At 39.5% G+C, this 13,225-nt stretch overlaps 1 protein-coding gene across 5 annotated transcripts in view; it reads left to right on the top strand.

Moving 5' to 3' along the window:
- The window catches only part of PNPLA8 (patatin like phospholipase domain containing 8), a 134,296-nt gene that overhangs the window by 77,243 nt on the left and 43,828 nt on the right, over positions 1-13,225 (top strand). For 2 of the 5 annotated variants that reach the window (XM_033438637.2, XM_004263340.4), the window contains exons 2-3: positions 2,466-3,616; positions 3,769-3,918. In XM_033438637.2, coding sequence (XP_033294528.1) covers positions 2,552-3,616; positions 3,769-3,918 — 1,215 coding nt within the window. In that variant the 5' untranslated portion in view covers positions 2,466-2,551. The remainder of the gene's footprint in view (positions 1-2,465; positions 3,617-3,768; positions 3,919-13,225) is intronic. The other 3 variants (XM_033438644.2, XM_033438648.2, XM_033438655.2) reach the window with 2 other exon arrangements.

Genomic DNA, 13,225 nt, shown 5'->3' with positions numbered 1-13,225 from the left:
TTAAAGTGTTTGCTTTTTTTTTTTAAGTACAAAAGTGATACCTGCTCTTTGTAAGTAATTGAGTCTGTCCAAAAGTAAAAGCCCTTCTCATTCTCTTTTGATTCCACCTCTCAGTTCACAGGAATTAATAAACAGGTACTTACCCTTTCAGAATCTGTGTGTGTAGCCACAGATTTAAACTGCATATATAGGTTTTTGTTTTCTTCTATTACATAATATCTTCGTGTTTACGTCTTTGTATCCTCGTGTGTATCGTATATATGATATCACAGCTTGCCTTTCGCACTGTACTGTGATATGAAGGATATATAGGCAGATCATCTATTCTCCTTAACTGCTGTGTAACATTACATTGTAACTCAGTTTATTGTATGTATGTACCATAATTTATTTAACCATCCCTTGCTAGAAGAAACTTAGAGTTGTTTTTCAGTGTTTTGTTATTTCAAGCAGTGTGGCAGGGAATGTGTGTATATACCTTTACTCCTATGCAGTTATTTCTGTAGGATAGATTCTTAATAGTGGAATTGCTAATCAAAGAATATGTGCCTTTAAAATTTTGATAGATAGCATTTAAAATTTCATTAGATACTGTCAGATATTTCATTAGATACTGTCAGGTAGCCCTCTGTGTCCCATTTCCCCAGGTATTATCAGTAACGGATATTATCAGTCATTTATATTTTACCAATTGAAAGAACAAAATAATCTGTTTTAAACAGCATTTATGTTGTGGTTATGAGCCCCTTGTCTGTTAGAAGTGGCACACAGCTTATTCTAGTCTGACTTCTTTGATTAAATAAGCACTTTGTACTAGACAGCAAAATCTTCCTTACAAGGCTATCTCGAGCTCTAGTCTGAAAGTTTCTTGGTATCTTGCTTGTGGTCTTAGCATCTAGCACTATGTCCGGTGTAGAGTTGTCGTCGAACGCGTGCCCAACATACAGTGAGGCCAAACAAACTGAAATGTCCCCGTTTGGAGTGGGAGAAAGGTTTATTGCAGGGGTCATGCAAGGAGAACGGGTGACTCCTGCTCAGAAGACCTGAACTCTGATGGGTTTCGGGAAATAGCTTTTATAGGCAAAATTTGTGGGGAGGTCTGCAGGGTGTGTGCCCCTCCTCGGATTGGTTGAGGTAACAGGGTGGTGTTCCAGGAATCTCAACCATCAGTCTTCTGGTTCCAACCAGTCTGGGGTCCTAGTGCATGTGCTCAGCCTGAAGTTACCATCCGCCACCTGGGTGGGGGCCTGAGTTCCTGTAGAAGAACTCAGATATGTACCAGATTGTTCTGTACATCCCCCCAGGAGGAACCAGGACCCTGCCCCATCTCTGCACTGTTGTTTCTTTCTGCATCACCTCATTCCCTTAATTAGTAACTGTTTGAATCTGCCCTTTGGAACTCAGGGAAGGTCTAGGAGGCTGAAAGCCTTTTTCCTACAAACAAGAACCTGGGGACACAAAGGCTTTTGTGCCTGGGAGGGTCCTGCTCAGTTTCAGCCCCGCTTTTCTTTGATATGCCTCAGTCTTGAGTGGAACAGCTGTTGGAAAGGAAAATAACGTTTTGGATAGAGAGGTTAATCATAAACTCAGCATAGGACCTGGGTTTTAGGGGGACTCAGTTTCAGATTAAATATTCTACAAACCGTTTGCAATGAGTAGGAGTGTAAGACTTGACTCTTGTCTTAAAAGAACTTACAGTCTAGTGTCACATAAACTGTCAACACTGTAAATAGCATAGGGAGGAAGAAAAGCAGCATAATATCTAAATTGTGTCAACGAAAAAGTAATCAGTAGATCTAAGAAAGAATTGGAAAATTTTATTTGAGCCAAATTTGAGGATTATAACCTGGGAAGAGCATCTCAGAAAGCTCTGAGAACTGTTCTGCCAGTTAGAAGTCAAGACACAGTTTAAGTTTTTTGAGACAGAAGGCTGTATGTTAAATGATGTATATTGACAGTTTACGTAATCCAGATTTAAGTGCCATCGTGGTGGATCAAGAAGGAATGCTCTGTCTTCATGATGCTAGGAGAATGTTGCTGTTTATGATTGAGCAGGTATTCCTGCTGATGGGGAGTTCTGGTCAAGTCGTGATACAGATGCACCATGCACAGCGTGGGGAGAGGGGAGGCCAAAGGGCAGAGAAGAATTTTTCTGTTTAAAGTTTTCTTGTCTTGCCATAAATATGAATTTTATTTCACAATTGCATGTTCAGTTTTGTGCTGTAGGAAACCTTATCTATTGGGTAGCTTCTCTAAATTAGTTTTCATGAAACATCCTACTACTCACTATTTTTTCATTGACTTCCGTAATAAAAGATGACTGATTTTCTGTTTGCTTAAAGTGAAATCTATTTTGCCATAATGAAAATATATTATCCTGTCTTCTTTTGAGACAAGTTGCTGAGTTTAGTTCAAGTAGTAATTTACCTTGAATCCTAATTTTTTTTTTCTTGCATTTCAGGGAGGACCATGAATTATGGCATTTCTTAAATGAAGCATTCAGGAATGAAGTGAAAGTCATAACGTATAGAAAATAAATGATTTTTAAGTTATGTCTGTTAATTTGACTGTAGGTCTATATTATATTTACCTCCTTAGTAATACGAGAAGTCTATGTGGGAAGCCGAGGAGCAAGCAACTGCCTTTCTTGTGCTCGCCTAAACATTACTGGAGGATAAGCCACAGCAGTCTGCAGAGAGGTTTTCATACAAGCAAAATAAGATGTAAATGGACCAAAAGTGAAGCTCATTCTTGCAGTAAGCACTGTTACTCTCCAAGCAACCATGGTTTACATTTTGGAATTTTGAAACTTAGCACTTCTGCTCCCAAGGGACTTACAAAAGCGAGCCTTCGTATGTCCCGTATTAAAAATACTTTGAACGCTGTTTCGAAGGCTGTTTTTGGCAAGCAGAATGAAATGATCTCTCGTTTAGCTCAACTTAAGCCAAGTTCTCGAATATTAAGAAAATTGTCAGATAGTGGCTGGTTAAAACAGAAAAACATTAAACAAACCATCACATTTCTGAAAAAATACAGCAACAAATTAGCAGAAAAGGATTCTTTTGCAGCAAAGGAAAGTCACGTTATGGAGAAAGAAGATACAGGTAAGCAAAGCCTTTTTCATTACACGAATAATCTAACCACGAAATTTGGAGAGTCATTCTACCTTTTATCAAGTCATATTAATTCATACTTCAAGCGTGAGGAAAAAATGTCTGAACAAAAGGAAAATAAACATTTCCAGGACAAATCAGAACTTGAGCTTAAAAAGACTGAAGACGACAAGAAACCCAGTTCTCCAGATCCTGGCGTCCTGACTGATAAGAAGCTGGGCTCAGAAGCTTCTTTATATTCTGAGGACGATGCTGCAAGTCCCAGTGGGACGCCTGAGGTTCTTCCCATTTCTACTAAACAAAGTATTGCTAACTTTCTTTCTCGTCCCACTGAAGGTGTACAGGCTTTGGTAGGCGGTTATATTGGTGGACTTGTCCCCAAACTAAAGTATGATTCAAAGAGTCAGTTAGAAGAGCAGGAAGAGGCAATGAAAGCTGAGCAGGCCATCAGCAAAGACAAAAATGCAGAGGAGAAAAGGCGGTTATCTCTTCAGCGAGAAAAGGCAAGTCGTTATTCAGTGTGGTTTTAAGTTTTAATTTTTGTCAGATTTCTAAGTTTCGTTTCCTAATGGGACCTAAGAAACTTTAATCATCTGTTAGAATCACTGGAGCAGTTGCATACTCAAATCATACATATTTTAACATGTCTTTGTAGATTATTGCCAGAGTGAGTATTGATAACAGAACCCGGGCGTTAGTTCAAGCGTTAAGAAGAACAACTGACCCAAGGCTCTGCATTAATAGAGTTGAAGAACTGACGTTCCATCTTCTGGAATTTCCTGAAGGAAAAGGAGTGGCTGTCAAGGTAATTCTGATTACCTTTAATCTGGTTTTATCTTGGAATAAAAATACTAATAAACCTTCTAAAATGGAGAAGGCAACGCATTTCATTTTTCTATTTAAATATTTTTGTGGTTTTATCATACATGTGATGTATTATATATTTAGTAATTGCCCTATGATATGCATTATGCTAAATGCTCCCTTTAATTCTGTGATATGTTATGCTTAGTACTCATACCTATACTTTAAGATTAAACATTTGAAAATAGAGGATAAATCTCAGTATATTAGTTGAATTGCCTATTAGCTGCCACGGTTTTCTTAAATGCAGTGTAGGTATTTATGCTGTGTAACTACTCTGAAGACAGGAGTCGTAATTCATAAGTAAAACCATTGCTAATTTTTATTTCATGATCTTTCTGTACTTGAAAGTCTAAAAATTTTCATGATCTTATCAATAATTGAACTTGTGATCCTATTACTAAAACAATTAGGTTTTCTTTGCCTCAGTGTTTTCAAGTATAAAACAGTGGAGATAATTTAGACCCATTTAAATAGACCATTTTCAGAGAAATAATATAAAATGTGAATGATGCGGCTGAGTCTCTTTACACCTTTACAAGGTTATTTGTAATACATAATGAACAATTTGGAAATATCATATAATGAATAGACAGTGTTAACGTTTCGTTAGAGATCCGTTAGTGCTTACTTTTAACCTGCCACCCAGAAAATTATAAGTTAACTTAGTTCGTATTTATTCAACGTTTTGATAACCATCTTGCTGAAAAGTTATGTTTTTAAATTATTTATCCTCTGTAGTTTTATACTGTATAATACATACATTATAATAGCTAAACTTTAGAATTTCATGTTCATAGAATTTGGGATTATCTTTCATATATATGTAATCTCTTACTTAAAAGATAAAATTTCCAAATATAGATGTGCTTTTAGGTTATTTAACATGTTGGTGATACACTGAAAGTAGAACTCTAAGATGGAATTGCATACTTTTTTTGTTCTGTGGTATGCGGGCCTCTCACTGCTGTGGCCTCTCCCATTGCGGAGCACAGGCTCCGGACGCGCAGGCTCAGCGGCCATGGCTTACGGGCCCAGCCGCTCCACGGCATGTGGGATCCTCCCGGACCGGGGCACGAACCCGCATCCCCTGCATCAACAGGCGGACTCTCAACCACTGCGCCACCAGGGAAGCCCAGAATTGCATACTTTAAAGAACTTTTAAAAAACGTTTTATTGAAGTGTAATACACATGCAGTTTTAAGTGTCGAGTTCAGTGAGTTTTCACATATATCCACGTAACCAGCACCCAGATGAAGAACAGAATTTGTCAGCACTTCAGAAGCCTCCCTTGGGCCCCCTTTCAGTCACAATCTCCCCCAGAATAATCACAAATCAGTTTTACCTGTTTTTGTACATTATGTAAACTCTTATGATTGGCTTATTTTACTCAACATGCTGGTAGGAATCTTTTACATTGTTGTGGGTAGTTGTAGATAATTTATTCTTGTTGCTTTTGTCTTCCGTGGTGTGAATGTATCACAGCTTATTTTTTCATTGTAGTGTTGTTGGATTTCTGGGTAGTTTTCAGTTTAGTCTGTTATGACTGGTTTTGCTAATAGGAACTTTGAGAAGTCTTATTTTATATAACTGATCCCAAATCTAGGGACCCTTCAGTACCAAGGAGAAATGTGATATGTGTTTTCCTATAGAATGGCTCACCTTCTGGATTTACCTGGCTTCCTCCTCGTTGGTATAGTTGATGTATTCCTCTTTCCTTTTTATTTCCTGCACATTGGAATTTAAATATAAAGACCTGATTGAATTAAGCATTTTCTTGTTAGGACACATTGTAGATGACATGCACCTCATATTGCATTGTGTCAGAACACATATAATTGGTTGAACAACAGTTAGTAATGCTAAGGTTGACCACTGGATTAGGGAGATCTTTTCATTAGTCTGATCTTTGCATTGGACAGTTAGGCTAGAACCATTAACCATCAACCATTAACCTAATTGTTTCTAGAACTAGTCATTTCATTAGGGTTGCAGAATGATAAATTTCTAATTCTCTCATTCCTTCTGCATTATAATTGACATTCTCCTGTAAAACTAGAGCTTACTTCACCAACTAAAGCTATTTGATTACTCTCAAAGATCAGTGTTGCAGGAAAAGCAAAAGAAATGCTTAATTTCTTTCTACTTAGTCACCAGTTTTCAAAGTAAAGAGTTGCTTTTTTTTTTTTAATCTTTATTGGAATATAATTGCTTCACAATACTGTGTTAGTTTCTGTTGTACAACAAAGTGGATCAGCCATATGCATACATATATCCCCATATCCCCTCCCTCTTGAGCCTCACTGCCACCCTCCCTATCCCACCCCTCTAGGTCATCACAGAGCACTGAGCTGATCTTCTTGTGCTATGCTGCCTCTTCCCACTAGCTATCTGTTTTACATTTGGTAGTGTATATATGTCGATGCTACTCTCACTTCACCCCAGCTTCTCCCTCCCCTCGTCCTCATGTCCATTCTCTATGTCTGTGTCTTTATTCTTGCCCTGCCACTAGGTTCATCAGTACCTTATTTTTTTTTTTTAAGATTCCATATATATGTGTTGACATACCTGATTTTTCTCTTTCTGACTTACTTCACTCTGTATGACAGACTCTAGGTCCATCCACCTCTCTACAAATACCTCAATTTCGTTTCTTTCTATGGAGTAACATTCCATTGTATATATGTGCCACATCTTCTTTATCCATTCATCTGTCGATGGACATTTAGATTGGTTCCATGTCCTGGCTATTGTAAATAGAGCTGCAGTGAACATTGTGGTACATGACTCTTTCTGAATTATGGTTTTCTCTGGGTATGTGCCCAGTAGTGGGATTGCTGTTTTTAGTTTTTTAAGGAACCTCCATACTGTTCTCCATAGTGGTTGTATCAATTTACATTCCCACCAGCAGTGCAGGAGAGTTCCCTTTGCACCACACCCTTTCCAGCATTTATTGTTTCTAGATTTTTTGATAATGGCTATTCTGACTGGTGCAACGTGATACCTCATTGTAGTTTTGATTTGCATTTCTCTAATAATTAGTGATGTCGAGCATCTTTTCATGTGCCTCTTGGCCACCTGTATGTCTTCTTTGGTGAAATGTCTATTTAGGTCTTCCACCTTTTTTTTTTTTTTTTTTTTTTTTTTTCCAGTACGTGGACCTCCCACTGTTGTGGCCTCTCCCGTTGCGGAGCACAGGCTCCGGACGCGCAGGCTCAGCGGCCATGGCTCACGGGCCCGGCCGCTCCGCAGCATGGGGATCCTCCCGGACCGGGGCACGAACCCGTGTCCCCTGCATCGGCAGGCGGACTCTCAACCACTGCGCCACCAGGGAAGCCCATTCCACCCATTTTTTAATTTAATTGTTTGTTTTTTTGATATTGAGCTGCATGAGCTGTTTGTATATTTTGGAGATTAATCGCTTGTCTGTTGTTTCATTTGCAAATATATTGTTCCATTCTCAGGGTTGTCTTTTTGTCTTGTTTATGGTTTCCTTTGCTGTGCAAAAGCTTTGAAGTTTAATTAGGTCCCATCTGTTTACTTTTGTTTTTATTTCCATTACTCTAGGAGGTGAGTCAAAAAAAGATCTTGCTGTGGTTTATGTCAAAGAGTGTTCTTCCTGTGTTTTCCTCTAAGGTTTTTTGTTTGTTTGTTTTGTTTCTTAAATTTTATTTATTTATTTTTGGCTGTGTAAGGGTCTTCGTTTTTGTGCGAGGGCTTTCTCCAGCTGTGGCGAGCAGGGGCCACTCTTCATCGCGGTGCGTGGGCCTCACTATCGCGGCCTCTTTTGTTGTGGAGCACAAGCTCCAGACACGCAGGCTCAGTAGTTGTGGCTCATGGGCCCAGTTGCTCCACGGCATGTGGGATCTTCCCAGACCAGGGCTTGAACCCGCATCCCCTGCCTCGGCAGGCAGATTCTCAACCACTGCGCCACCAGGGAAGCCCGTCCTCTAAGGGTTTTATAGCATCTGGTCTTACGTCTTTAATCCGTTTGGAGTTTATTTTTGTGTATGGTGTTAGGGAGTGTTCTAATTTCATTCTTTTACATGTAGCTGTTCAGTTTTCCCAGCACCACGTATTGAAGAGGCTGTCTTTTCTCCATCATATGTTCTTGCCTCCTTTGTCGTAAATTAGGTGACCATAGGTGCATGGGTTTATCTCTGTGCTTTCTATCCTGTACCATTGATCTATATTTCTCTTTTTGTGCCAGTACCGTACTCTCTTGATTACTGTAGCTTTGTAGTATAGTTTGAAGTCAGGGAGCCTGATTCTTCCAGCTCTATTTTTCTTTCTCAAGATTGGTTAATCGGGGTCTTTTATGTTTCCATACGAATTGTAAAATTTTTTGTTCTAATTATGTGAAGAATGCCATTGGAAGTTTGATAGGGATTGCATTGAATCTGTATATTGCTTTGGGTAGTATAGTCATTTTTGCAATGTTGATTCTTCCAATCCAAGAACATGGTATAGTTCTCCATCTGTTTATGTCTTCTTTAATTTCTTTCATCAGTGTTTTATACTTTTCTGAGTACAAGTCTTTTGTCTCCTTAGGTAGGTTTATTCCTAGGTATTTTATTCTTTTGGTTGCAATGGTAAATGGGATTGTTTCCTTAACTTCTCTTTCTGATTTTTCATTGTTAGTGTATAGGAATGCCATAGATTTCTGTGCATTATCCTGCAACCTTACCAAATTCATTGCTTAGTTCTAGTAGTTTTCTGACAGCATCTTTAGGATTTTCTATGGTATAGTATCATGTCATCTGCAAACAGTGACAGTTTTACTTCTTTTCCAGTTTTTATTCCTTTTATTTCTTTGTCTTCTCTGATTTCCATGGCTAGGGCTTCCAAAACTATGTTGAATAAGAGTGGTGAGAGAGGACACTCTTGTCTCATTCCTGATCTTAGTGGAAATGGTTTCAGTTTTTCACCATTGAGTGTGATTTTGCTGTGGGTTTGCTATATATGGCCTTTGTTATGTTCAGGTAGGTTCCCTCTGTGCCCATTTTCTGGGGAGTTTTTATCATAAATGGATGTTGAATTTTGTCAGAAGCTTTTTCTGCATCTATTGAGATGATCATATGGTTTTTATTCCTTAATTTGTTAATATGGTGTATCACGTTGATTGATTTGTGTATATTGAAGAACCCTTGTATCCCTGGGATAAATCCACTTGATCATGAGGTGTTATCCTTTTAATATGTTGTTGGATTCTGTTTGCTAGTATTTTGTTGAGGATTTTTGCATCTATGTTCATAAGTGATATTGGGCTATAATTTTCTTTTTTTTGTAGTATCTTTGTCTGGTTTTGGTATCAGGGTGTTGGTGGCTTTGTAGAATGAATTTGGGAGTATTCCTCCCTGTGCAATGTTTTGGAAGAGTTTGAGAAGTATGGGTGTTAGCTCTTCTCTAAATGTTTTATAGAATTCACCTGTGAAGCCATCTAGTCCCAGACTTTTGTTTGTTGGAAGATTTCTTTTTTAATTAATTAATCTATTTATTTATTTATTTTTGGCTGTGTTGGGTCTTCGTTGCTGTGCTCGGGCTTTCTCTGGTTGCAGCGAGCGGGGGCTACTCTTTCTTGCAATGTGCAGGCTCCTCGTTGCAGTGGCTTCTCTTGTTGTGGAGCACAGGCTCTAGGCACGGGCTTTAGTAGTTGTGGCTCATGGGCTCTAGGCGAGCAGGCTTCAGTATTTGTGGCGCACGGGCTTAGTTGCTCCGCAGCATGCGGGATCTTCCCGGGCCAGGCCTGTGTCCCCTGCATTGGCAGGCGGATTCTTAACCACTGCGCTACCAGGGAAGTCCCTGTTGGAAAATTTTTAATTACAGTTTCAGTTTCATTACTTGTGACAGGTCTGTTAATATTTTCTAATTCTTCCTGATTCAGTCTTGGAAAATTGTACCTTTCCAAGAATTTATCCATTTCTTTGTGGTTGTCCATTTTATTGGCATATAGTTGTTTGTAGTAGTCTCTTATAATCCTTTGTATTTCTGTGGTGTCAGTTGTGATTTCTCCTTTTTCATGTCTAATTCTATTCATTTGCATCCTCTCCCTTTTTCTTGATGAGTCTGGCTAAGGGGTTATCAATTTTGTTTATCTTCTCAAAGAACCAGCTCTTCGTTTTATTGATCTTTGCTATTGTTTTCTTCATTTCTATTTCATTTATTTCTGCTCTGATCTTTATGATTTCTTTCGTTCTACTGACTTTGGGTTTTCTTTGTTCTTCTTTCTCTACTTGCTTTAGGTGTAGGGTTAGATTGTTTATTTGAGATTTTTCTTGTTTCTTAAGGTGAGATTGCATTGCTATAACCTTCCCTCTTAGAACTGTTTTGCTGCGTCCCATAGGTTTTGGGTTGTTGTGTTTTCATTATCATTTGTTTCTATGTATTTTTTTATGTCTTCTTTGATTTCTTCAGTGATCTCTTAGTTATTTAGTATCGCAGTGTTTAGCCTCCATGTATTTGTGTTTTTTACAGTTTTTTTTCCTGTAATTGATTTCCAGTCTCATAGCATTGTGGTCAGAAAAGATGCTTGATATGATTTCAGTTTTCTTAAATTTTCCAAGGCTTGATTTGTGACCTAAGATGTAATTATCCTGGAGAATGTTCTGTGTGCACTTGAGAAAAAAAGTGTATTCTGCCACTTCTGGGTGGAATGTTCTATAAATATCAATTAAATCTGTCTGGTCTATTGTGTCATTTAAAGCTCTGTTTCCTTATTTTCTGTTTGGATGATCTGTCCATTGGTGTTAGTGGGATGTTAAAGTCCCCTACTATTATTGTGTTGCTGTCAGTTTTCCCTTTCATGGTTGTTATCATTTGCCTTATGTATTGAGGTGCTCCCCTGTTGGGTGAATGAACATTTATAATTGTTATAGCTTCTTGGATTGATCTCTTGATCATTATGTAGTGTCCTTCCTTATTTCTTGTAACAGTCTTTATTTTAAAGTCTGTTTTACTTGGTACAAGTATCGCTACTCCAGCTTTCTTTTGATTTACATTTATGTGGAATGTCTTTTTCCATCCCTTCACTTTCAGTCTGTGTGTGTCCCTAGGTCTGAAGTGGGTCTCTTGTAGACAGTATATATATGGGTCTTGTTTTTTTATCCATTTAGCCACTCTGTGTCTTTTGGTTGGGGAATTTAATCTGTGTACACTCAAAGTTATTATTGATATATATGTTCCTATTACCATTTTCTTAATTGTTCTGGGTTTGTTTTTGTGGGTCTTTTTCTTCTCTTGTGTATCCTGACTAGATAAATTTCTTTAGCATTTGTCGTAAAGCTGGTTTGGTGGAATTCTGAATTCTCTTAGCTTTTGCTTGTCTGAAAAGCTTTTGATTTCCCTGTCGAATCTGAATGAGATCCTTGCTGGGTAGAATAATCTTGGTTATAGGTTTTTCTTCTTCATCACTTTAAATATATCCTGACACTCTTCTGGCCTGCAGAGTTTCTGGTGAAAAATCAGCTGATAACCTTATGGGGATTCCTTTGTATGTTGTTTTTTGTTTTTCCTTTGATGCTTTTAATATTTTTCCTTTGAATTTGATTTTTGTTAGTTTGATTAATATGTGTCTTGGTGTGTTTCTCCTAGGGTTTATCCTGTATGGGACCCTCTGTGCTTCCTGGACTATTTCCTTTGCCATGTTAGGGAAGTTTTCCAGTATAATCTCTTCAAATATTGTGTCAGACCCTTTCTTTTTCTGTTGTTCTGGGACCCCTATAATTCGAATGTTGGTGCATTTAGTGTTGTCCCAGAGGTCTCTGAGATTGTCTTCAGTTCTTTTCATTCTTTTTTCTTTATTCTGCTCCTTGACAGTTATTTCCACCATTTTGTCTTCCAGCTCACTTATTCGTTTTTCTGCCTCCGTTATTGATTTCCTCTAGTGTATTTTTCATTTCAATTATTGTGCTGTTCATCTCTGTTTGTTCTTTAGTTCTGCTAGATCTTTCTTAAACATTTCTTGTATTTTCTCAGTCTGTGCCTCCATTCTATTTCTGAGATTCTGGATCATCTTTACTATCATTGTCTGAATTCTTTTTCAGGTAGATTGCCTATTTCCTCTTCATTTATTTGGTCTTGTAGGTTTTTACCTTCTTCATCTGTAACATAGTTTTTTGCCGTCTCGTTTTTTTTCTTTTCATTTTTTGTACAAGTGGGATTGTGTTCCTGTCTTACTGGTTGTTTGGCCTGAGACTTGCAGCACTGGAGTTTATAGGCTGTAAGGTAGAGCTGTGTCTTGGTGCTGAGATGAGGACCTCTTGGAGACCTCACGCTGATGAATATTCCCTGGGGTCTGAGGTTCTTAGTGCAGTGGTTCGGACTCAGAGCTCCCACCACAAGAGCTTCGCCCTGACCCCCGGCTCGTAAGCCAAGATCCCGCAAGCCGCGCGGGGAGGCAAAAAAAAAAAAGGGGTGAACAATAACAAAGTAAACAATAATATTAGACTAGGAAACTAACAGCTATGTTAGAAAAAATATAAAAATAAAACTATAGATGAAAGAAAAGAGGAGGTAAAAAGGTGGAAAAGGCCTTGGCTGTGGAGGGCGGGGCCTAAGCAAGGGCGAGGTTTGGGCGGTGTGTGAGACCTATGTTTAAGACCCACAGGGCTGGAAAAGGCCCGGGGTGGGGGGACATAGGAGGAGCTTAAGCTCAACAGAACAGAAGGGGCTTAGGTGTGCCTCCCGCCTGTGGTCTCAGAGGGCGAAGGACCCACCGGGGAGCCCAGCAGGCTTCCTGAGCTTGAGTGGACGGGGCAAGCACCCTCTGCTCCTTTCCCTCTCCTCTGGTCCTGGAGGGCCCGTCCTGCCTGCCTCTCCTGTTCTTTCCCGGCCTCCCTCCTGTGCCCCCAGGACCAACCCGGCCCGGAGGGGACCACTGAGGGCGTAGGACCTCTGAGGGCAGACTTCCCCAGCCATTTGGGCAGGAGAAACACTGGGCTTGCTCCACCCTGATCCAAGGCCCCGAGGGTCCCTCCAGGCGTGGGAACCCTTCCCCCCCTCAGGCACCCCTGAGGGTGCCTGGCCTGGCCTCCACTTCTCTTCCCGCCTCAGTCCCTCCACATCCTCCTTGTTCGCTTGGGGGTTCTTCCCATCTCCTTGGGTGTTGGATTCCCCCACCAGTGTCCGGCAGGTGCGCTAGTTGTGGGGAGATGCAAACTGTGCATCTTCCCACGCCTCCAACTTCAAGAGTTGCTTTAAAACCTGCCTCAACGGTGAGATGAATTTTTGGCATTTTTTTTCTTTTTTTC

Source organism: Orcinus orca, chromosome 9 (genome assembly GCF_937001465.1).
Source record: "Orcinus orca chromosome 9, mOrcOrc1.1, whole genome shotgun sequence".
Lineage (NCBI taxonomy): Eukaryota > Metazoa > Chordata > Mammalia > Artiodactyla > Delphinidae > Orcinus > Orcinus orca.
Note: the sequence above shows the minus strand (reverse complement) of the source record. Positions and strands in the feature narration are given on the sequence as shown.